This window comes from Polypterus senegalus, chromosome 3 (genome assembly GCF_016835505.1).
Source record: "Polypterus senegalus isolate Bchr_013 chromosome 3, ASM1683550v1, whole genome shotgun sequence".
Taxonomy (NCBI): domain Eukaryota; kingdom Metazoa; phylum Chordata; class Cladistia; order Polypteriformes; family Polypteridae; genus Polypterus; species Polypterus senegalus.
The window spans coordinates 66,347,855-66,372,013 of record NC_053156.1 but is presented as its reverse complement, the minus strand read 5'-3'; the positions used below and the strand labels follow the sequence as shown (position 1 = coordinate 66,372,013).

The 24,159-nt window shown below is 38.1% G+C and overlaps 1 protein-coding gene across 1 annotated transcript in view; it reads left to right on the top strand.

The window, feature by feature from the left end:
* Positions 1 to 23,188, top strand: part of alox12 (arachidonate 12-lipoxygenase) — a 38,073-nt gene extending 14,885 nt beyond the window's left edge. The window contains exons 2-15 of the mRNA XM_039747410.1: positions 1,425 to 1,571; positions 4,656 to 4,854; positions 5,110 to 5,191; positions 5,308 to 5,430; positions 8,287 to 8,393; positions 8,480 to 8,652; positions 8,742 to 8,885; positions 16,042 to 16,245; positions 19,658 to 19,744; positions 19,825 to 19,994; positions 20,106 to 20,227; positions 22,152 to 22,252; positions 22,333 to 22,503; positions 22,676 to 23,188. Of these exons, the coding sequence (XP_039603344.1) occupies positions 1,425 to 1,571; positions 4,656 to 4,854; positions 5,110 to 5,191; positions 5,308 to 5,430; positions 8,287 to 8,393; positions 8,480 to 8,652; positions 8,742 to 8,885; positions 16,042 to 16,245; positions 19,658 to 19,744; positions 19,825 to 19,994; positions 20,106 to 20,227; positions 22,152 to 22,252; positions 22,333 to 22,503; positions 22,676 to 22,855 (2,010 nt within the window). The 3' untranslated portion in view covers positions 22,856 to 23,188. The remainder of the gene's footprint in view (positions 1 to 1,424; positions 1,572 to 4,655; positions 4,855 to 5,109; positions 5,192 to 5,307; positions 5,431 to 8,286; positions 8,394 to 8,479; positions 8,653 to 8,741; positions 8,886 to 16,041; positions 16,246 to 19,657; positions 19,745 to 19,824; positions 19,995 to 20,105; positions 20,228 to 22,151; positions 22,253 to 22,332; positions 22,504 to 22,675) is intronic.
* Positions 23,189 to 24,159: the final 971 nt, after the last annotated feature.

The following is a 24,159-nucleotide window of genomic DNA, read 5'->3' as shown; positions in this document are numbered from 1 at the left end:
TTAGTCATTTTTCATTTTAACTGAAGCCACTGTATCCAAAGGTCATAGTCTAATTTGATGTTAACTGATCAAAATTGCTTTCCGTGATTACACTTGACTTACTCATCTACAAATTTTTATGCGAGAGTTATAGTCTACATGTCACATTATCTTTATTTTAATCTGTGAATGTATTGTTAAGAGCAGAATCAAATCAAATGTAATTAAGTAGTGATCAGAAATAATTTAATTAAGTAATTTTTAAATAAATCTAATTTGTGATTATGATTATGAGTTGGACCATTGACAATCTGACAAAATCCTACTGAATTTATCAAATGAGTAAACAATTACTAAAAGTCTCAGTTTCCACATCAATGTGTGCATTAAAATCCCCCATTAACACTAAACAATCATAATTTATAGCCAAATGAGATAAAAGGTTGTTAAATTCAGGCATTAACAATGAATATTGCTCTGGTGTTGTGTAGACTAGTATTGCAATTTTATTGGTATCTATTTTAAAATTTTAAATGAGTGCCTCAAAGGATCTGAATTAGGCTAAATTTTTCATGGCGGTTTGCATTTTGTCACAATGAACTATTCCAAGGCCACCTCCTCCACCAGTATCTCTAGGCTGATGAAGGAATGTGTATGCATCTGGTGACACCTCAGCTAGGGGAATAGTGTCAGATTTACTAGGCCAAGTTTCAGTAAGAAGACACAAAACAGGTTTTGTACTTAATATAACATTATTTACCACAACAGCTTGACTTCCAAGACAGTGAATGTTTAATAAGCAGCATTTAAAAACTGCATAGATGTTTATGAACTGATTATATATTTTTTTGTTTTAATTTAAATTACGTTACTATTGTAGGTAGTTCTGGTGGAGGATCTGGTTGTATTACAGTATTTGATTATCAAGAAATTTAAGGTTGGCATCAAGACTAAATTTGTAAGATGTCCCACAGCAGGGATTCTGGATAAAAGCTACAGGATAGGATGTAGTTTATATCCTAAAAGTTTACTATAATAGTATTGATTTCAAAAGATTTAAAATACATGTTTAATTTAACAATATAAATCTGCAACATCTCCCAGTTAAGATTTGTGTTACCCAGCATGAGTGCAAGCAGGCCCCTGTCACATTCCCATATAAATGGCTGTGGGAACATCTCCATTCATAGTACTGCACCATCTGAAGAAAAAAAAATGCATCCTAATCCACCTCTTACTGAAATAGCTTTCAAAGCACTGAGGCTTAAGGCATATGTGTATAACCTGTATTTGTGTCGACACCCAGCATTTATTAAGATGCAGATCTCTCCAGAGCTACATTCTGGAACAACATCCACTTTACCCTCCACTTAATGTACAGGCATTGACTGGGGTATATTTTGAAAAGTTAGAAAACTAGACAATTGTTGTGTCTTTGTTTGCAGATGGAAGCCTACAAAGTAACAGTAGCCACTGGAACATCTGAGTACTCTGGAACAAACAATTATGTGTACGTCACATTGATTGGAGAGCATGGGGAGAGTGAAAGAACCGTACTGGATAAGCTGGGACCAGACCTCTGCCGTGGAGCTGTAAGTTAGAAAACAAAGCTTGGGGGAATGGTGCTTACATAATTTCCACTGAGTGCTATGAGGGGATTTTGAGTTCAAAAACATTTTGGAGCACTAAGGACAGAGGTTAGAGGAGTCTTTTTATAGTAATTCCTTTTGCTTCAGATAAATACCATACAGAGGAAGTTAAATAATATGTCATTCTGGTATAAATTACAGTAAAACAAAATTACAAGATTTAAAAAAGTCTGTCCGATTAGGACTACAGATGATTCCATGTATAACTAAAATAATTAAAATATGTAATTATAATCAGAGGTTAGAGAACTCTCAGTGGCACATAGACAGGGTTAACAGAGTTAAGTTTAAAGTTCAGCAGATCTTTTATAATTTTTACTGAGTGGAGAGGAGGCAACATGAGTTCAAAAATGACTATTAAGTACAGTGGGTGTTGCTCATAGAATTCACTCATATTGAATTCTCACTGAACACGTCACTTTGTTTGCAAGAGGGTTATAAAGTTTGCTTGAGGTTCAGGCAGATGTTGAGGCCAGAGTACTGTTCAGGTATTAATCTCCCAAATTGAAATGCTCAGCATTAATGGGATAGATGGCATGTCACACAAAAATGTAATAATAACTACAATAAGACAAATACAACACTGTTCCCCTATTCCCATTAGCAGTCTTGTTTCACAGTGTAGCATCCATTTAGCTGTAAGTGAATTTAAAAAAGAGGAAGATTTTTGATTAAATTTAGAAAGACAGCCTTTGCGGTTTGAAATAGCTATGAAAACTGCAAACACATTGAAAATTAATTTAAAAAAAGAAAACACTTTCCCTGTAGCTTTCTAAAAGCAGTACATGTACTAGATTTCTCTTTCAAACAACTAGTCTTGTAAATTTCCATCAATAAAAAGAAGTAATAGGTCAAAATTCTCTTTTTAGGGAGTTTTTTCTTGTCTTCTTAGGGAGTCAAGTTGGTCAGTTATAATAATATGGCCTGTTAAAGCCTATTGATACATTCCTTGTGTCATTTTGGGCATGCATTGCTGTTGTTGTTGTACTAAAGAAGCTACAGCATATCATTATAGTGTACCACCTATAACTCTGGTAAAGAAGACCAGGCTAAGTATTAATTGCTCATTATGCGAGGACACCTGCTGGAATTCCCCTATCTCAAAATAATCTATTAAAAGTTATTTATTTACACTGTGGTGGCCAGTGTGATTTTCTATGCTCTGGTGTGCTGGTCAGTAATATCACTTCAAAAAGAGGACTACCAAATCACCAACCTAATTAAATGGGCATGTTCAATTACGGGATGCAATCTGGACCTCCTGAAGATATAAGCCAACTAGGGAATTAAAACAAAACTGATTGCAATTAAGAACAATGCTGCATATCCTCTCTCTGACACATTAACACTGAGGACTGTCAGTCAACGAATTATTCAGCAGAAGTGTTTCAAGAATCGCCACTGGGGCTTCTTTATACAAAAAGCAATACACCTGTATAATGCCTCACTGATACTGACTGCTAAGTCAAAAGTTTTCCTTCATTTTAAATTTTCTTCATATTTAATCTTTCTGGTGTGCATTTAGGCCATAGCGTGTGTATATATGTATTTATTTATATATCATATTATGTAGATATTTATTTAAGGAGCTTCAGTAAAAGCCAAATTTTATCCTGAGGATAAATAAAGTTCTATCTATCTATCTATCTATCTATCTATCTATCTATCTATCTATCTATCTATCTATCTATCTATCTATCTGAGTAATTACTTTACAGACAATTTGATGAATAATTTAACATTCTACTAATGCTATATCACATATTTTAAAATATGATAGGTTTGATATGCTTCATATTATATATTACCATCCATCTAATCTATTTTTGATTACCTATCTCCCCAATCCCCATTAATTTGGTAATGATTTGCTCACAAATTTTGGTTCTGTTAACTGTTAATCATGAATAATTGGAAAGGTAGTTGAAACTTTTAAAAGTGAGACTTAGGTTTGGTTAAATACTGATATAGGTCTTCTGGAAAAACACAAAAGAAAATGATGCAGTATTTGTTTTCTGACATTGCTTGCATGGGAGACATGGGGGCCATAATGATAAGAATGTCAGCAATTATCAGAGCACATGCAGCAATACTAAGACCTGGAAACATGTCCTTTAAATGGGATGTGTGGAAGAAAGAGTAAGCTTGTAAGCTGGAAAAGTTAAGTTATAGGTAACAGGCACAGTTTGGCTAATAATTTGAAAAGGACCAATGTACAAAGTGTCTAATTTTCAAGGCTCAACCCTCAGCCTGAGAGCTCATGTAGAGAGCCACAACTTCTATTACTGGGACTTTACACTTCAAATGGGTATTTCTGTATTTTAGCCTAAACATTTTTGATATTCGCAACATTGAATCACTAGGACAAAAACACTTGGGGATGAAATTGATTTTAGATGTGGAACCATACACACAGTACATGTGAAGGGGTTAACACCAGCAGCACAACATTTAGAAAGGATAAATTTCTAATTAATCATTTGTTTATTTTAAACAAATACTATATTTTTCAGTTCTTTTTTCTGATTTGGTGGTTTTATATATGAAAATTCAATTTTTATTCTAGATTTTACTGTTGCTTTTATTTTATTGTTGTTCTTTTTTATTAATATATATATTTTTTTATTTCTTTGACACCATTTTGTTCACATGTCATCACATTTCCATTCTCATCATCTCAGTAGCTGGAGCGATGTCACCAGTATTTACAGTATAAACATGCTGACATGCAACAGGCGCAATATCGCCCAGATATTCCTAAACAACTAAAATATTTAGTAGTAGTTAGCTTTTTTTCCAAGTAGACCCTAGCTTTTGAATTCTGATTCTGAATCTGGATTTGACTTTAGCTTTGCTTCTTATCTTAAGGTTTATTGTTGCCCTTTAGTTTGGATGCTTTGTTCTGATTTCCCTTTTGTCTCTGCCCTTCAGCTTGTTTTTTATTATAACTTATAGCTCATATATCCTGTATATTCCTCTTGTATACTGTAAGCTCAGCAAACCTACGTTTTAACCTGTGTTTTTCAGGTGGACGAGTATGAAGTAAAGAGTAGCGTCCCACTCGGCTCCATCTGGCTTGTCAGGCTGGAGAAACGTCGTTTCTGGGTGGAGGACAACTGGTTTTGTCTTTATGTGAAAGTGAAGACTCCTGATGGCACTTCCCTGACATTTCCTTGTTACCGCTGGTTTGTGGGTGACATGGACATAGAGTTACGAGAGGGAACAGGTATGCTGGTATATCCCCAGCCCAGTGATACCACCACTTTGGAATCACATGGGGATGACAACTCTGCAACTCTAAGGCTAGACCACACTGCCAGCTTTATCCATGTATATTTATATCTTTACTTTTCCATTCATTTTCACTTTGATGCCCCTTTTCTTTAACTTAATTGATCATCCTCTTGATCCATACACATTCTACCATTTTTCCATCTCTCTAGCTTCTCTATTTCTTACTCACCTTCAACTTTTCTTACAGCTAAGAGAATGCTAGATGATACTATTCCTGAATTACTTGCTCACCGAAGAAGAGAACTGCAAGAGCGGAAGCAGACATACAGGTATTCATTCGATCCTTGTGTTTGTTCTTTCTAGGGTGAGCAGACTTAGTCTGTTCACTTGGTAAGTCTACTCATGATTTATTCTTTTGATGCCTACTCTTCTCTCAACCCACAAGATGGCAGGCTTGGAAACCAGGGATTCCGAAGTGTATTGATGCAAAATCTGAGAAGGATCTCCCACAGGACAGTCGTTTCGACAATGAGAAGACAAGTGACTTTGAAGGCTCATTGCAATACGCGTGAGTTGTGTGTTAAGTGTGGGCAGAGTTTGGGTATAATTTAGGATTAGTCATCTATTGGCTGGGTGTAATGATTGGTTTAGTGACTTCTAGGATTGGGGGGTGGGGTTTCTAAAGAGTGGAGGCTAGGCTAGATGATCACGAGAATAACTAGTCAAGTAAACTGGAGCAGAAGATTAGGGTCAGTGTTTTTGAGACAGAGGAAAAAGAATCATATGCAGTTGAAAGTGTTGAGTTTTTCTCTTTATTGCATGTAGAGGGCATCACTGAGCCCCAAAACCACAGACACAATTACAGTACCACAGCCTTTGGTTCAAATGAACTTATTATAATTAAACAAGTACCTTCTCCCAAATACAATGTAATACACTTCTTTCTTTCCTTTTTTTCCTCACTCATTCCTTTGCCACAGCATTGCAAGGAGGAAGCACTTTTGAATCAGGTGGAAGTCCCCAAAATTAGGGAAACTTGTTCTCAGCAGCCCCCTCTAGTGGCACCCACAGCACTCTACAGGCCTCTTCCCACAGGTGTGCGCCAGGGCGTTCCATTCAAGGGAGGCTGCCATCTAATACCTTGGGGAATTATTAAACCCTTATAGATGGTCTCTCCCCTGTCTTTTCACTATAAGGGCCATTCAGAAGGCCAGTCCATACTTGCCATCCATTACAATAGTTATTCAGCAAGCAAGACTTCTACAGGGCCAGATTTCAGAACTCAGATCCAACTTCTTCAGTTAAATATCCATTTCCAGATTGAAAGAGATTTGCTCTTACAGCATTTATAAAGTGTCATTTCCCTGTTGGTTGTTATAAATGAGAGTAAGGGTACAAATTGCAATAAAAAATGCTGCCTAGCTCTTTGCTGAAGACAACCCATTCTCACTTGCTTGTGTTATTGGATTCCATCCTGCGCCATGTTCTTTTAGAGCACTTGCGCTTCTTCCTAATCCTCTGTGCTTCTTCACAATAACCCTATAAATGTATCCTTAATTATACTTTGAACATGTCTCTGTGCTCCATTCCAATGACAGAATGTGTCCCTCTGTGCCTTTTCTGAAAGTATCCCACAATGGCTTTCTGAGTGTGCCTCTGTCCTGCTCCATTATAACACTTTGAACATATCATCCATGGTAACACTGAAATTATTCCCTCATTCTTCCCGGGACATGTCCATGTGCTGTTCCCTGATGATACTCTAAATGTGCTCCAGATGACGCTCTAAAGGTGTTCCTCCCCAAGTGTCCCTGTACTCCTCCCTAATGATATTCATAATGTGCCCTTGTGTTCTTTCCTGAAAACATTTTGAATATGTCAGCATGATCCTCCCTCATAGCATTACGAACATGTCACAAAGTAGTTTCCACCTGAGAAACTGAACGTGTCCTTATATTGGACCCTTTCAACTTTTCCATGTTCCCCTGATTGATTCTGAATGTGCTCAATCCTTTGCTTAACCCCGTTCTGGCACTTAGTGGGATGCATCTTGCTCCTTTCCTGCAGGGTTACTTAGCCTACCCCCATCAGACTGTGACTGGGATCACTTGCAGAAATATTACCCATGCTGCACTGCAACTCAGGTCTCATTTTAATGGAGTCCCTTTTCCAATTGTACAACACCATGCACATTCACATCCTTCCATACACAACCACTCCTTTTTGCCTCATAAAGGAATCTGTCACATTTTATGAGTGTAGCTGTGTGGGGAGCATCTTACATGATCTGTATAAGTTTGACTGTTTTCTGCTGTTCCTTTGCATTTAAAAATTGAGTGTGGTTTACAGAGTTTCTAAGGCCAAAGAATCTAGCAGTAATCGAGTATTCATCTTTTTTTTTTGCTGTGCTTTTAAGATTGTTAAAAATGATTCACACCCTCCCATGGTGATATCTTGTTTCCTTATGGATGCAATGTTGGAGATTAGTTGTTATTGGGAAGTTGTTTCCAGAGTTGGCACATCATCACTAGCATATCTGTATGTACCTAATCATCCAAGATTTAGAAATGACAAATAAAAACCTTTATGTCATTATAACTTTTTGTATTCACTGGTTATTATTTTTTCTCTGTCCTCTGATTACTTATGATTTACACTCTGTTTTCTGACAACAATTCTACTACACATTCTAAGCTTTGTTATTTAATTATTGTCTTTCCAATGTGAATTTTGTCTTTTATGCACCGCCTCAATGTCAGAAAATGTACAAGCAAGCTCCCTTTCTCGCAACTGCTTTGTCCTCCCCCCTGAGCTGTAAAACACACCCTCTAAGGTCAACAAGAGTTTATCTTAATTTGATCGACTGTTTGGGTTTATGACTGAGATGAATGGATTGTCCTTATGCATAGACATTTTGTAATGGGCTCAGCTGAGCCGTGTTACAGCTGCATGGCGCCTGGAGAATAAAATGTGTGCTCCTGCTGAAAGAAAATTTGAGAGTTCAATGACATAATATGTTGAATTTAGTGCCCTTAATATGTTTGTACCCTCAGCATGTCTGGTGATTTCCATGATAGGCAGAAACAAAGAATATGTTTCACTACCTCAATGCCCATTTCTTCCCACACATTGTTTTAGAAAGCTCTTCTCTCTCAAACAACACACTAAAGTTCTGTTTATTAATCAGGCACATGATGGCATGTCTTTAATACTGATGCTTTACTGAATATGCAAACAAGATCTCTAAGGACAGAGAACCATTGTAATTTTAACGCAAAGAGGTGCAAGGTGCACCTTGCAGGTGCTGTGCCTCTCTGCCCATGCAGTGCAGTGCCACCCGAGGTGAACAGGTGTATTTCAGCCACTCCATTCAGTTTATCCTGCCAGGAATAACTTGGTGACCATAAGTGATTTCTGCCTACAGCTTGCTGGAGCTTTCACTCAAGAAGCTAGTGATCAATTTTGGAAAGTCTTGGTGTGACCTTGAAGATTTCCGTCGAATCTTCTGGAGACTAAAGAGTCCAGTAGCAGGTAGGAGACCCACATTGGCCTCAATGACTTGGCTTCTAATGTCTGTCCAGAAGTCTGCCAGTTAAAATTTTTGTTGTCCAAACTAGAGTATGTTATGGAGCACTGGAAGGAGGATTGGTTTTTTGGCTACCAATTTCTGAATGGCAGCAATCCCCGGATGATTGAATGTTGTTATCACCTCCCGGATAATTTTCCTGTCACGGGAGATATGGTGCAGGCCACATTGGGTCCCAAAACCAATCTTTATAAGGAAATGAAGGTGAGCACATTTTAGTGTAGTTTGTACCTCACACATGACCTTCTCTCCATTCTCCTCAACCCTTTACTGATTTGCATACCTCTCTGCAGGCTGGAAATATTTACCTGGTGGATTATTCCGTTCTAGAAGACATTCCTGCCAATGAGATCCGTGGCAAACAACAGTACTTGTGTGCCCCCCTGTGCCTGTTGTATGAGGACCCTGTGCAAGGACTACTTCCATTGGCAATACAGGTGACAAAAAAGAGAATAATAATACATTTTATTTATTTATTTATTTATCACCTTTCCCATGCTCAAAGTGCTTTGAGCCCTCCTATTATAGGAAGAGGCTTTGGGCAAAACTGCACTTTCCCATCTGGACCCATGTCTGTCACTAGAGCTATGCCAGCATTAAACTAGATCCAGAAAATAGTAAAGACAAGTAGGAATGGGGAAAATGTGACACTGCTCATTAGATGGTGTCAGCTGCTCTCAGGCTTCCTTCGTTTATAATCTTTCTTGATTGCTAAGATGCATTTTCCAAAATGTTAACATCTGTCTCAAAACTCTAAGTGCAGTTCCCAAGTCTATAAAGGCAGTTCTCACAACACTGTATCACAAGTGCCTACAAACACTGACAACATGTACTAAAACAAACAAAATAAGTATTCAGTAAAATATTATCCTCATAAAGAAAGCACACTTGACCAATGCATAGGTAAACCCCCAAAAAATGCCATGTACTGGAACCAAAACCAGGCACACCATTTATTTTGTTGTATATACACATGCGACACATACACTCAAATAAAACTTCCAAATGATGACATGAAACAAAATCTTTTTTTAACAGAAGGAAAACAAAACATACAGTGATGTCCGTACAGTAAATGCAATGCAAATGCAATTTCAAGTCATCTCAGCAACCTGCCTGTCTTCTATGTTTTGGCCACAACACTTCATCAACATCACATCTGATGTCTTGTCTTCCAAAGCAGAGGTGGAAGAACTTTCTTGAATGTCACTTTCACCCTTTCCATTCTTCCATGTTGATGTCTTCACAAGCAGAATGCATTTCCCCAGTAGATACAACTGGTCATGGCACTGATGGTAATATGCATGCCACCTCCACCCTTCACCTAGACTACGCCATGCTTAGGCCATGGTTTATTACATGGTCAACAACATTGGCCCTGATCTCTTTTGATATGTTTAGTCACCTGTCTCTTCCTCATCCTCATTCTCTCTACATTCCTCTCAACCCTTCACCATGCATTCTGACACCTCTATCTCTTGCTCTTACATTTGCTACTTGCTCCATTGTTTTCTTGCAGCAACACTGAGGTAGACCCTATAAAGGTTTGTAATTAGTAATTGGTTACAATTAGCAATGACTTGCATATGTGGAATGGGACGGAGGGGGTGCTCATTATTATTATATACCTTCTGTAAATGCCAGAAGTGAATCTACTCAGTTGGGCCCTTGAGTATTGTCCATAACCTGCAATTGCTTCATTCTGGGTATGACTTTAATCTGCATCAAGGCCTGCAAGCAGGTCCTCCAACTTACTGGGAAAAATTGAGGATTGGTGGCAGGATTCGCACTCCAGCCACCATAAAAAAAACCTCACGCTGTTCCATTGTGGTGCTCTGATGTCACCCGCTGCACTTGAGTCCCAATCCAAGCGATTGATCGTGTGGTAGGTGGCTGTAATCAGCACATACTCTCAACCTCTCTCTCTCTCTCTACCAAATAGCCAAATGAATACAGTGCTCATTGTACATTATATTTAGCATGCAATGATTCATACAATGACCCATTCTGCTGATATGAATGAGAAATTTACATTTCTAATTGATAAAAGGACAATCTGTAGTGATGATCTGTTGTGATCAGTATCAATTGAGAATTGTGTCTATACAATGCAAGTTGTCTATATATGATACATGTACTTCATGATTTGCAAAATGTGCATTACTAATTTCCACATAGCACATACATATTAACAAATCTAACAGTGCTGTGGCCAATGGCGTTAAGGTAATGGAATTTTGAGGCTTAGTTAAGGGAATTAGGTTAGTGCTTTGAGAACTGCATTTAAGCAACTGAAAAAACTGCAATAACACACACCAGCCTCTATTAGTTTGAGTCTATGCTGCCCTCTGTTGGCCATCAACAAAGACACAGGGTATTTATAAGTAAGTAAGTAAGTTGAAAAAGGTGACTAGACTCTGATACTCTCTAATAAATTGGAGAAATGTGTGAATTTGGTGATCATGCTCCATTAAATAGAAAGTTTCAGACAAAAATTGGGAATTGGAGCACTGCATCTTATTTTAAAATGAGAGGAGAGTAAAAATCAACTTAATACAAGTATATGTGTCCATCTGGTTATTATGCCACTGTCATTCCAAAAGATGGCACATCACAAGTATTAACACTGCTTTTACAAGTCCCACACCAAATGGCATATAACATAGGCATATGCATTGCATGAGGCACTACAAATGTTAACGCTGAGGCCTACAGTGATTGCTTACATAGAGTTCAATACATCTTAGATGGGTATCACAGCTAGTAGAAAATGATAAAATGGTTAAGTTAGATCTATCTATTACTTTATTTTTCAAACTATGTTATCCATTTCTGGTTCATGGAGAGCCATAGCCTATCATGGAAGTGTTACAGACAAAGTAGGAATCAACTTTGGATTGGTACCCAATTCATAGCATTCAGCAGTTCCACAAAAGGCTCAAAGGAACTATTATATTAGAAAATATAATTTCATACAATTAACACTATTAAAAAAACGTGGGTTAAGTAAACTTAGAGTTATTATGTTTGGAATGTATCATGAAAACTATGACCATAACGACTGAAGGAATTCTGAAACATAGAATGTAAAACGTGGGAATCAGATGATTCTCTCCAATAAAAAAAGAGGAACACGATGATAGGGATTCTGTCCGTTAAGCTGTCCATTCCCTAACTCTTCTTTTTCCAAAGTTTAAAGAAAAGCATAAGCAACTGAGTACTATTAGGTAAACCATGAGGCATTTGAATAACACTAATCTGCCCCGTAAAATAAGAATTTTGTGAACAGAGGATTTTGATTCAGTAGATTTCTGAAACAGAGAATTGGGAGATCCCATCTTATAAAATGATATGACTGTGAAGAAAAAAATCCACTGGACTAAAGACTAAGTGGGTGAAGTTCTTTAACAGTGGTTTCCCAGTTCAGTTTTAGGGAGCCCCTGTGACTGCAGGTTCCAACTAATTTCACAGTTAGTGCATCATTCTTACTTTTAATTCATCTGCTTAGTGTGTTGTCCTTTTTATTAACTTATTCTTAAAAATTCCGAATTATTAGAATTTTTGCCAATACTTTAAATGATTTTTTTTGTTATTTTCTTTTTAATCCACCCTTTTCTTTACAGCTTTCTTCCTTAATTGTATCTAAACAGTGACAACAATGAATGCTAAAGGGGAGCCATTACAACAGAGTCATTTTCACGAGTCTGCTCATTCCTAAGGAACATTTCTTAATAAAATGACAAGAGAAAATGGCAAAAAGTCATTGCTGCTCAGTAGAATTCAGTGTTATTTGCATTGCATTTAGATTCAATTAAAGCAGCAAACTCTTCTGAAAAGAGTACCTTAAAAAGAAAATTGAAAACAAAAGTGAAAATTTAAAGCTAAGACAAAAACAAATAATCCTTAAAAATATTGCAGACTAGGTAGATGAATAATGAAATCAATTAAAAGCAAGAATGATGCACTGATTGTGAAATTGTCTGGAATAAAAAGAACAATAATGGAGGTCTGAACTTTAAACCACTGAAGTGTAATATTCCTATGATTCTGAGAGTAGAAAACAGATGGATGAACATTCTGCAATATCAAACATTGGAGAGTTTGTTTAATATGCAATAGGAAAAAGATTATGTCATGAAAGAGTAAAGCATTCTATTCAATAGACTACAAAAATGGAGAATTGGGGTATTCTGAACAACAAAATAGGAAGATTGATAAAAAAGAAATAATGGGAATGAGGGGATTCTAGTACTGTGTGGAAACCAGGGCTGCTCCAGTTGCCCCAACCCTGACAGAAACAGGCTGAGACACGAGTTCATCACAGCACACATTTATTTCCACACAGGAAGCATGTCTCCCGCGCTGACCTCAAAAACACAGTACACCAAATACCAAATATACGGTCCTGTCTTCCTTCTTTCTTCTCCCTTTGTTGTTCCACCTCCACTCCTCTTTTGTCAAGCTTCGTACTCTTCCACCTGTCTGTGGCTCTCTGAGTGAAGTGAGGCAGCTCCTTTTAAGCAGGCCCTGGGAGAGTTCCAAGTTGCTCATTAATCAAACATGGAATCACTCTCAGGTATGATGAAAGCCCAAATTAGGGTTCTGCAGCTCCTCCTGGCAGCCCCCACGGAACCCAACAGAGCTGTGCCAAACTGCAACTCCCAGCGTGCCCTGCTGTTAAATCCATGGTGCCACAGCCACCCAAGAGGGCTGGCCTCTAATTTCCCGCAGGAGATAGTGCCTTGCAGATGCTCTGTCCCCCAGGCCTTCCATCCAGCTGACGTCCCGGCCGGGTAATGGTTGTGGAGACCCATCACAACTGCTAATACTGACTGTTAAGAAGAAATTAATTGTTTCATTTAGTCATGAATACTAGGAATTAGCTATTTTGTTTTGGAGAAAAATGTGAAAATAGAGATTCAGTCTAGAAAACTGGGAAAAATGGGAATGATTGAATGATATCTTATAAAATCTGAAGAATGGGAAAAAGGATAGCCTTCACAGTGTCATGTGAAGAAAATTATAAACATGACATTTTAAACTGGAAATAACAAGAAGAGAGGAATTTGGAAGAGTACAGAGGGCAGCGAAAGTCTACCCAGCTAGGTATTACTATTTTGATTTATTTCTCTCTTATGCACTCCTTGGCTACGCTTGTCCTAAGGCAGTTTCTTTCCATAGCCTTAGCTAATGAACACATTTAAACCTCCTGTCTGCCAAGTGCCTCATTGAGAGGAGAAAAGATGAGGAATAAAATGGAAGTGGGGGTGGAACATGTGGTAGGGGCTCCAGTAGGACATCTGCGCACATTCTTCTGCTTGTTTTTGGGTTATGGTCTCCTCCCTTCTACTTCAGTCTCCCTCCTTATTTATATACAAGTCTGTAGGAGAAATGTAAACTATGAAGGCCACTGCGCAGGGAGAATTACTCTGACCTATCCAATTGTTTAGCACAATCTCAACAAGAAAAATAATTTAAACTTGAAATGTTTCCTGCTGGCTCCAAGCTCGGAGATTATAAGGAAATCCTCTTTATACATTTTGCTTATTTTGACATCTCTTGCCTCACACGTTTGCACATTCTAACAGTTCTGGAGGTCTGTCTGGGTATTCGTGTTAGTCATGCTGGATCCCTGAAGTCAAAAGGTCAGGGGAGCCTTCAAAAAATTAAACCAACTGAATCTCAGAAGTTCAACCCAGATATGGTGTTAAGGATTTTGTCCCTTTTTCTGCTGTATTTAGACCTGGTGATAAATGTTGGCCTATATGTATTTATTGATTGAGTTATTGGGGGAGATATTAAACAGAAATGATGTGCTAATGTTCTTGTTTGTCACTGTACAGAATCGCTCTGGTTTACCTCACTGTCAGCTACAGGGCTGGATGTTTAGGATGTAGTAGTGTAGTGTAGTGTAGTGGTTGTGGGTTCAAATCCTGAAAGTGACACTGCCTGTCACTTCACCTGCCTGTACTCTAATTGGAATCAACAAAAGAAACATAGCCAATTATACCTCAGATGTTGTAAGTCACCTTTGAAAGGTATCAGCCAAATAATAAGTAAAAACGTTGGGCATATGCAAAATCTAGTGCTGCACTCTTATGTCAGCTTTAGCAAACGACAGTCTCAGTTTGTTTAAACTGGTGATTGTGACTTTTGTGATAACTTGTGATGAAAGAAGGCAGTCAAATGGTGATTGTGTTATTTACTAAGTCTTGTTAATGCAGGGTGTGTTATCATGTGTTTGCTGTATTTTTGTTTTATTATTGAATGCAAAGCATGTGTAAGTTATGTTTTCCCCACATTGCCAGCTCTTCAGTAAAGCGCACTAGCCCTGACAAAAAGTGTTGGTGTGTATGTGTTATCTACTCAGCTAGTAAAATGAGATTATTACTTTGTGTTTGATGTCCTAAAAATACAGATACACACTGGCATTTAGCTGAATAAATTCATTGGAAGTGACTGGATTGGGATAGATGACCAAGATAAGGTATTCTGTCAAATGAAGGCAAACTTAATAAGATGTAACTGACAATCATGACTGAGGACCCATCAGGATATCTTTTTTGCCTTCATTCTACAGGCCATGTCACATTACATGACTTTTCCAGCAACTTTCAGTTGTAGATTTTATTTACTTGATCTTATTGAGTTGTTGACAGTCGCTCCGAGAAACTCAGCCCTACTAGTCTATAAATAACTCGCTCCTTTGTGTATGCATGAGAGCTGACAACAAATAAGCATTCACCGGAAACTGCAATGCTTGTAACGCTGGTGTTTTGTACTTTGCTTGTCTGTCTGATGTCTCATGTTTTATGTACCAATGATAGAATTGAAAAAAGAAAAGAAAAAATGGACAAGATTCTGGCTGAACTTGCCATACCACTAAACCCTTCATACAGCACAGACTACATCAGACAGGTCTATTTGCTGTCAAAATTGGCAAGGTTGCAATACTTTGAAATGTGGAATTGTGCTGGAACGTTGTCATGCAGTTGTTTCATTAGACTTCCCGAGCAATTTAATTTAGTTTAAACTAATACTGTACCATGAAATGACAAGATCAGCAATGCAATCATCAAATTTGACATCCTCTCTGACTATAAAGGCTTTACAATTTGCCTACAGAATGACCAGTAATATGCGATTTTTTTCAATAACAAAAATAAATACAACTCAAGTCCACCACATTCAGGTGTTGAACCTCCATACTTCAAAAAAACCTTTTCTTTGTCTCTTACTAAAAAAGCTGAAACCCTTTCCCCCATCTCCATACTCACTAAGACATAAATACCTATAAACCAAGAGTTTATAAAGGAGGAAGCTTCCATCATGGTAATACTTTCTACACTCACCACCATGCTGAGACCCTGCTTTTTGGCAGCACTAAATAACTTCTGTAGAACCTGCTCTGCTTGCCTAAAACCCAAATGAACCAGGTAAGTGCTTAAGACCTGGCAGTAAGAGCCTCATTAACAAGATATTCACACCATGTGATCTTGACTTACACTGAGACATCCAGGGTAAAGGATCTTTCTAATGAATAAGGAATTCTGACTTCTAAAATAAGGAGTTGACCTCTTTTATATCTTGCAGCTGAAACAGACACCTGGACAGAACAACCCAATCTTCTTGCCCTCAGATCCTGAGTTGGCTTGGGTTTTAGCCAAGACATGGGTTCGACATGCTGAGTTCCAAATCTTCCAGCTTCTGTCTCACCTGCTGCGGACACATCTTGTGGTTGAGGTCTTTTGTGTGGCCACCTTGAGGCAGCTGCCTGCAGTTCACCCTGTTTATAAGGTACTGTTTGTTTGGAAGGGAATAGGGGGTACAAAGGGAGGGGTTAGTCATTTCCAGGTGTTGGTTGGCTAACAACAATTTGTGGGGCTGTAAATAATTAAGTCACCAGTTCGTGTTGGGATTGAAAGGAAGGCAGTCTGTTCCCTTGACAGGTCTTTGAGCATTAGGTATGCAGTGATACCAAGGATTTCTATCAGTTTTTATTTTCTGAATCAGCTCCTGGGCACCTTTCTTCAATAATGTACTTAAGACGGTAATTTCTTATATATAAAGGCCAAGGGGTCTTTTGTGAAATGGAATTAAGGCCTGATTTGTTCATTAATATGTTAAGTGTCATGTGACACCTTAAACAATGCCAATAGTCCATTCTGAAGGAATGGGTTTGAGTAAACATGGTGTGTTAGACAAGTGAGGCTGAAGGCATCCTCCTATAACATAAGGATAACATTATTATTAGCCATTCCTGGACATACAGTACTACTAAAGTATTAGGCCTAGCACCAACTTTTGGCATTATTTTACACAAAATTTTGCCTTTTTCTGCCTGAAATGCCATTCTCCACCTGGCAATTCCAATAAATAGACATCCCACACAACAGGCCAGTACACATTCCAGACAGGATATCCTTAGCTTGCTGGGATATCAGTGAGGGAAATTCTTTAAATTTTAAAAATCCACAGACTGCTAGTTGGCATCAACACTGGCATGCTATGTTGAATCTGCTTAGATTGTAGGTTATAGTTTCTGCAGGCATCTCAGGTGATCAAGCTGAAAAAGGAGTGCTTCCTGGCTGGCTGAGGGATATGTCATCCTCAACATACCCATTGACTTTGTGATAGACATACTGATGTCACAGATGACGCTAGATATTATCACATTTTTTTAATAAAGTACAAGTCGAGAATGACACTATTGAGTGGGTGCATCGTAAGTGATATTTATACACATGACACAAGTGACATCATAGGTGTTCTGGACTGCAGGTACTTTATATTGGGCATAGCTGGCACCAGAGGTTAGCATGTTAAGAACTTCTCTAACTGGCCTACTCTTCTTTCTCAACTAGGCAAGCTCTTGACACTGCTCTGCTCCTGACCTCCTGACTCCCACTCCTCATTTAGGCAAGCCTGAAGTTGGGAGCAGAGCAGTGAGAAGCAAGAGAAAGCCAGCCTGAGCATTAAAGGAAAGATGGGAGAGGAGTAGCAATTGTAGTTGGCAAATGTTTAGCATAGGCCTAGATAGACTTTATTATTTTGGTTTTATTTATTTTGTTCCTTCTCTTTTACCCTCCCTGAAGTCTTTTAGTTGAGTAATTATATTTTCTCCTGTTAATTGGACTAACTCTGGTATTTTTGGGTTTGAAGTAAGTTCCAGAAAACCCTTTATTAACCATTATAAACACACATAATATTCCACAAAAGATTTGTTTATATGTGTACAATCCTGTGTAAGTCCTACTTTTCTTAGATAACGTCCCCTCAGATCTACCTCATGAACTCAATTTGTTTCGTGAATATGAAACTGTTCCAGGAAACAAAATAAACCTTCTTTGAATCTGCTCCAATCTCCCTTCTTCTATCCCTGTCACAAATTCATTCAACTATCTCAGTATTGACATTTCCAATTTGGAGAGAATTATAGTTACCTCCAAATATCGCTGTGCATTTAAAAATGAAGTATTACAGTGCCTCTCTATTTTTCCATGTTCATTTGCCCATTATTAAAATGAATATTATTCACCTTATAAACTGTTAGCTCAATGCTCCGATTCTGTCCTCCTACCAAATATTGGTCCAGTCATATTTCTCCTTTCCCAATTTTTTTGAAATAGAATACTAGTAGGTCACTTTAATTTGAGATAGGATTGATGGGGAAGTGTCACTTCCAGACCTAGAATTTAATTATTGGGCCTTTTACCTTAGGTCTATATGGATCTGGATTAATGTTCCTGCTAATCTTCCTTCTAAGCTTTCTATTGAACACGGGCTTTCTTCACCTGTTCCCTACACAAGACTCAAATCTATAGTTTGCAACAGCTGTACTTATATCCTTTACAGTTTGAAGACATGACGCTAGAGAGAGAATCATTTACGTTTCACCCCATTGGCACTTAACATAATTTCATTTTTCATAATGAAGTTTTATGAGTTGGTGGTGCTGCTTTGGTCTCTTTTAGTTTTTTTTAACACTGGGTGATATCTTTGATGATTTATGACTCCAGACACCCTAGACACTAAGGTCTGGATTCTCCATCCTTACCTCTTCTTTTTCATTTAACTTCAACTGAGATCAGTTCTTGGGACATGTAGAATGTTGTTTTCCTCCTTCTTTCCTCTTGATCAGCTTTTTGTCTTTTCTCATTCCTTTTGGTAATATAAAAAACAATTGCCACTCGTTTTGCTGCATTGTCCAAAGCCTCCTACAAGCCCTTCCGTTTGTGTTCAGTGTGGTAAAGTGATCTCCCATCTTCCATCAATTTATCCAGGAAAAAATAATCACCCAGTCCTCCAGGAACCTCACCCATCAGCATAATCAGTTTCATTTTGTTCATCACATATATCGTTCCTCCTTGTAAATGTTTTCATAATGGGTTTGTCCACTGATCCCCTTTGTTATTTGTGCTTCCTACATGTTCCCAAATCTTTTCTCGATATGTTTTGGGACTTTCCCTCCATCTTTCTACCATTTTTCATTTTATTTTTTCTCAAACTCTCTCATTGATCCTTTCTGTCCAACTTTCTCTTTGTCCCCACATTTTCTTTTTGCTAAATGTTTCCAGTCTCTCTCGTAATCCAATACAGACAAGGTTGTATTTCCTGAGCATCATGGAATCTGTCACTTGACTTTCGCAGGAGAGACTTAATTGTTTTTCTATTGACTCTTGGAAAACTTCTTTCTTATTATCTAATTCTTCTTGAGCTCTGAGCAATGAGGATAAAAAAACATTTTCCCCTAATATTAGAAAATGGCCCTTGGTAACCAATCTTGTGGATGACTTGTTGTCTAATGGTTGGTGAAGAGATCACCCTGCTTGTTTCTTTTCTTTTTGTTTGTGGTCGGCTGCCTTCTCCATTTTGTCAGAACTGGTTTCATTCATTCATCTTCTCTGTTTTGTAAATGTAATGTTCTTTACAGAGTAGGTATGTTTTTGCCTTTTATTTCTATACATCTCTGTTTCTTTGTGTATTTCATTTGTTCTCTTCATACTCCAGTCATTAAAATCTGATTGTAAATAAGGACTTTATCTGATTTTAATCGGGGGACTGCTTTCCATAATACATTGACCAGAACACACTACTAAACCTAAAGTGAAGATAATCTTGTCATTGTACCACCTTCTATTGTTCTGTTTACCTCAACTTGTTCCTCTGGTTGATGCTTCCTCACTTTCTTTTCTTTGTGTCTTTCCAGCTCCTGGCCCCCCACCTACGGTATACTCTGGAAATCAACATACGGGGCCGCACACAGCTAATTTCCGAAGATGGCATCTTCAAGAGGGTACGTTTGATGCCAATGTCTTCTTTTTGTCACACAAGTGTCCAAAGGTCACTCTTAATGTGCTGCCATCCATTATACAGGTGGTGTCCACTGGAGGAACTGGCTTGCTCCTAGTAGCTCAAAGGGAATATCAGAAACTGACTTTCAAGTCTCTCTTACCTACTTTTGACTTCAAAGCACGAGGTGTGACCCGGCTCAAAAATTACTTCTACAGGGAGGACTGCATGACGCTGTGGAACACCATTCATAGGTTAGTGGTGCACCAAACAGTTGCATAACACTTGTGCACCTTGGCTATCCCTTGATCCCATGCTCCCAGATCAGAGCATTTACATTCTGTTTTGTGTGCATTATTTTGCAGTTTTGTGTCTGGAATTGTGACTCTCTACTATTCTTCAGACCAGGAGGTTATAGAAGATCAAGAACTGCAGAGCTGGATTAATGAGGTGGTTAATGAAGGATTTGTGGATACTCCAAATTTTGGTAAGAGACATTGATGGTTCTGAAATGAGGCAAAGAATAAGTAGTTAACTGTCATTGTTTTCAGTTAGAAAAATGGATGCCCTCATTGTATTCAGTGAGCACGAAATTACATTGGGGAAGACATTTAGATGGTGGAAAAATACTGTATCATACAGATATGGCAACTATTCAGAGAATAGCAGTACAACGGCCAGGTAGATTTCAGCCAAGATGATATCATGACGGACTATGTATTCAGCAAGTGTGGACAAGTTGTTCAGGTTCAAAGTGGTTATTAGAATTAATGCAGCATTATGCAGACGTAGCAGTTATTATAAGAGACGCACTTCATTGTGGCAAAAACATAAACATGGTGATCATTGGACAATATGCAGGTGTATAACTTCATAGTAATAGTGAGAATATTGTCACATGTACGGAGTACAGTGAAATTATTATTTGCCTGACCAACATGCAACACTTCATCTGTCTCTTCTATCAAGTGTGTTGAATGTAGTAGTAGTAGTAAAGTGTACAGAGTAGTTTAATCAAACATGGTGGGAGAAGTTAAAGCTATGTGAAAGATGTGAAACTGAACATGAACCTTAAGGAGCTACAATAAAAAACTCACTGAGAATAACTTGAAAATTATTTGAAATGGACTGGGCATAAGTACTGGAGTAAAGCAATCCAGGGGAGCAAGAAGGGTATGTGCACAAAGCTATCACCCTGAACCAATTCTTTCAATGATCAGTTCCACTACACCATCCCAACTACACCAGTTATTACTATTACTTAAATGATCTCTGACTGTCAGTACTGGCTGTCCATACCTAATAACCAAGTGAAGAGACAACTGACAATGTTTCATACAGGAAGAGCTGCTGCAGGGCTCAAGTTCTTAAGTCCTGCGCTCACCAACTTTGTGACATCCCCTGTTATGTGATCAGTTTCTCACCAATAATGGGTTTCATTCTCATTCATTTTTTGATCTGCTGCTTATTTTTCAGACAATGATTTTTTGGAGTGATCTTTTGCTCATCTTTGTATTTTCTGTGTATTACTATTGTTTACTTTTCCTCACAGCAATTTTTTCACATGCTATTATTGTACATTACTATGGTTAATCTTTCTTTTTCTGCTCAAAGGAACTGCTTAATACTCTTTTGGAAGTTTTGAAGCATTTGCCAGTAACATCTTCCCATTAACATAATCCTGTTGTATATGGCAGAAGTCATATTGTTTGTTTTCAAATGTCACTGAGATGCATCATGTCATTGTGCTCATTGTGCCATTCTATCGAAAATAGCTGAGTGCATCATTATGTTTGGATAAATTCTAAAAAGAAAAAGTACAAAGAATGCTACTATTCTGTCCTTTTCCTTTTTATTTGATGTCCATATGTTTCTTTCTTTGATGGTTGGTTTTGGTTTACTCTAGCCTTCAAAAAGAACATGTACAGTATTTGCCTCCTTAATTTTTCAGTTGCCCTTTTTGACCATTAAAAAAATAAAGAACAATTACAAGATACTCATTGTGCATTATGAGTAGCAGTCCAGCGAGTTAATAGCAGATATGAGTTCACGTCAAATGAACACCACCCCTGACAGTGAATAGCACAATTGAGAGCAAGGAAAAACCTTTTGCCCTTCTGCTATAATCCCCATCACTAACTTGCTATGTGATCTGCTTCTGAGTGAATCAACTGTATAATACCTCTTGGATAAAAGCGTCAACTAAATAAATAGATTCAAAGTCATTGTGGCAGTGCTAAGAAGTGATCTATCACCACAGAATTTCCTTGGTAACATGTTGAATGTGATCTCCACTCAAGCACCAACATTAGGGTGGTTGCTCAACAATAACTGCATGCCAGAAACACTGAGGGTGAAAGTCCTCTTATCAGTCTTTTGCCCATCATTTTCTCTTATACTTTTTTCCTCAGGGCTATCTAGTGACCTGAAGGATAGAAAAGAGCTCATTACTCTTTTGACAACGGTCATTTTCACATGCTCTGTCCAACATGCTGCAACCAACAATGGGCAGGTAATTGCTGAACAGACATTGTTTTCAAAACAACTGTATCAGGCTGGGTGACTGATAGTATGGTTATCCTTTTCTTGTAGTTTGATTGGTGCTCTTGGGTTCCAAACACACCCTGCACTATGCGTCTTCCCCCGCCTTCCTGCAAGGATTCAATTACAATTGAGATGATTATGGACACACTCCCGGATATGCACCAGTCATGTGTAGAGATGGCCATCACGTGGCACCTGAGTCGTGCCCAGCCTAATGCAGTAAGTTGACCGTTGCAGAATGCTATTTGCATTGCCTCTACATTCTTTCTGCTTCATTAAGTTTTTTAAATTTTGGGTGGTTGTTACCCATACCTGGTACAGGCATGGAAGGTTCCATCTTTGACCAATTTGACAATATACAAATGCTTCTATTATTTTGCTTCTCACACAGATCCCACTTGGCCAGTACCCTGAAGAATACTTCACTGAAGCATCTGCCAAGGCTGAGATCAAAAAGTTTCAGGAAGAACTCAAAGAGATTGAAGAATTTATCATAGAGAGGCATGGCAATAGTGAGCTGAAATATCTGTACTTGTGTCCAAGCCAGATTGAAAATAGTATCACTATATAGTGAGAAGAGTGTGGAAGGAGCTCAGAAAAGTGTGCCAGAGACAAATAGGAAGCTTCTGCAAATTGAAGTTTGCCTAGCTTCTTATCACATGCTGGCGGGTATTAGTGAATGGTGATATTGCAAGGCTGAAAACTGAGAGTGCATCTACAACTGACCTGGTAACCCAAGTAGATGTGGACCAAATCCAGCACTGGGATTATTCAAAATCAAGATAAGAAAGAAAAAATGAGGTCATAATATAACTGTGAATGTCTAGTCCAAGGACCAAGAAACGTGGAAAGGAAAATGTCAAAATCTTAACTTTTTCTAAAATAAAGCCATTTTCTACATGTTTTTCTCACGTCTGTTTCCTCATTCTTGAACAAATACCTGTTAAATCATAGACAAAGGCTTCATGCTTTATACCACTTGGACTTCAAAACATGTACAACCTGCCAGACCCTGAAATGCTGGAAGATTTTATAACCTGTACTTTTTAGCTCATTAGAAAAGGATTACCTACTTTCATCTTTTTCAAGAATGCATTCACTCCAACTGCTCAGAGTAACCTATGGAACATGATTCCAGAGAGTGTTCAGTGTTATTTCATATGTTAGTAAGTTCTTCACTACAGGCCATCCATTTTCTAACCCACATACTTGATTAGGTTCATTAGCATGTATTATCATGAGAGAACCAAGCTGCACCATTCCATGTGTAAGCATACTCCAAAACTTCTGCTCTTTGCATCATTAGAAATGATTTCATTTGTGCTCTGTGTTGTATGCACTTCATTTCATACTCACATCCTGTATAGTTCGAAAGATTCCATGCTGTTCTTTAAAACATGGTATTCATTAGATTGGGCTGGAAACCACAAAATGTTAACCTTAATGTCCATTAATGAGTTATCAGTTGGTGTGAACAAGCCACCCGACATTCCTCAGTCACAGTGAATGTCTTGAAAGGCACCCTGATTTACAGACATTTTCTTAAATAATGCCGCAGCTGTGGGACCTCTCCCCTGAGAAAGCCTCAGAGCTGTCACTGAGACATGGGCTTATGAGTATGTTTGTCTAGCTTCCTTCTGTTTTTTTTTTTGATGCCTCAGTTTTGTAATATTATAATCACTTTTTGTTTTTCTGGTAAATGGACTTTAGCTATTGTTTTTGGTTTTTGATTTGTGGATTGTAGACTTGTTTTTGTTAACTCTCAGCTTGCCTTTGAGGCAAGCTATTTCTGCCCCTATTGCTCTTGTCTTACTCTTTGTGATCTCTATAATAAACTCTTTACATATTAGGAGCATTGTTTTTTTGTCATTGGGG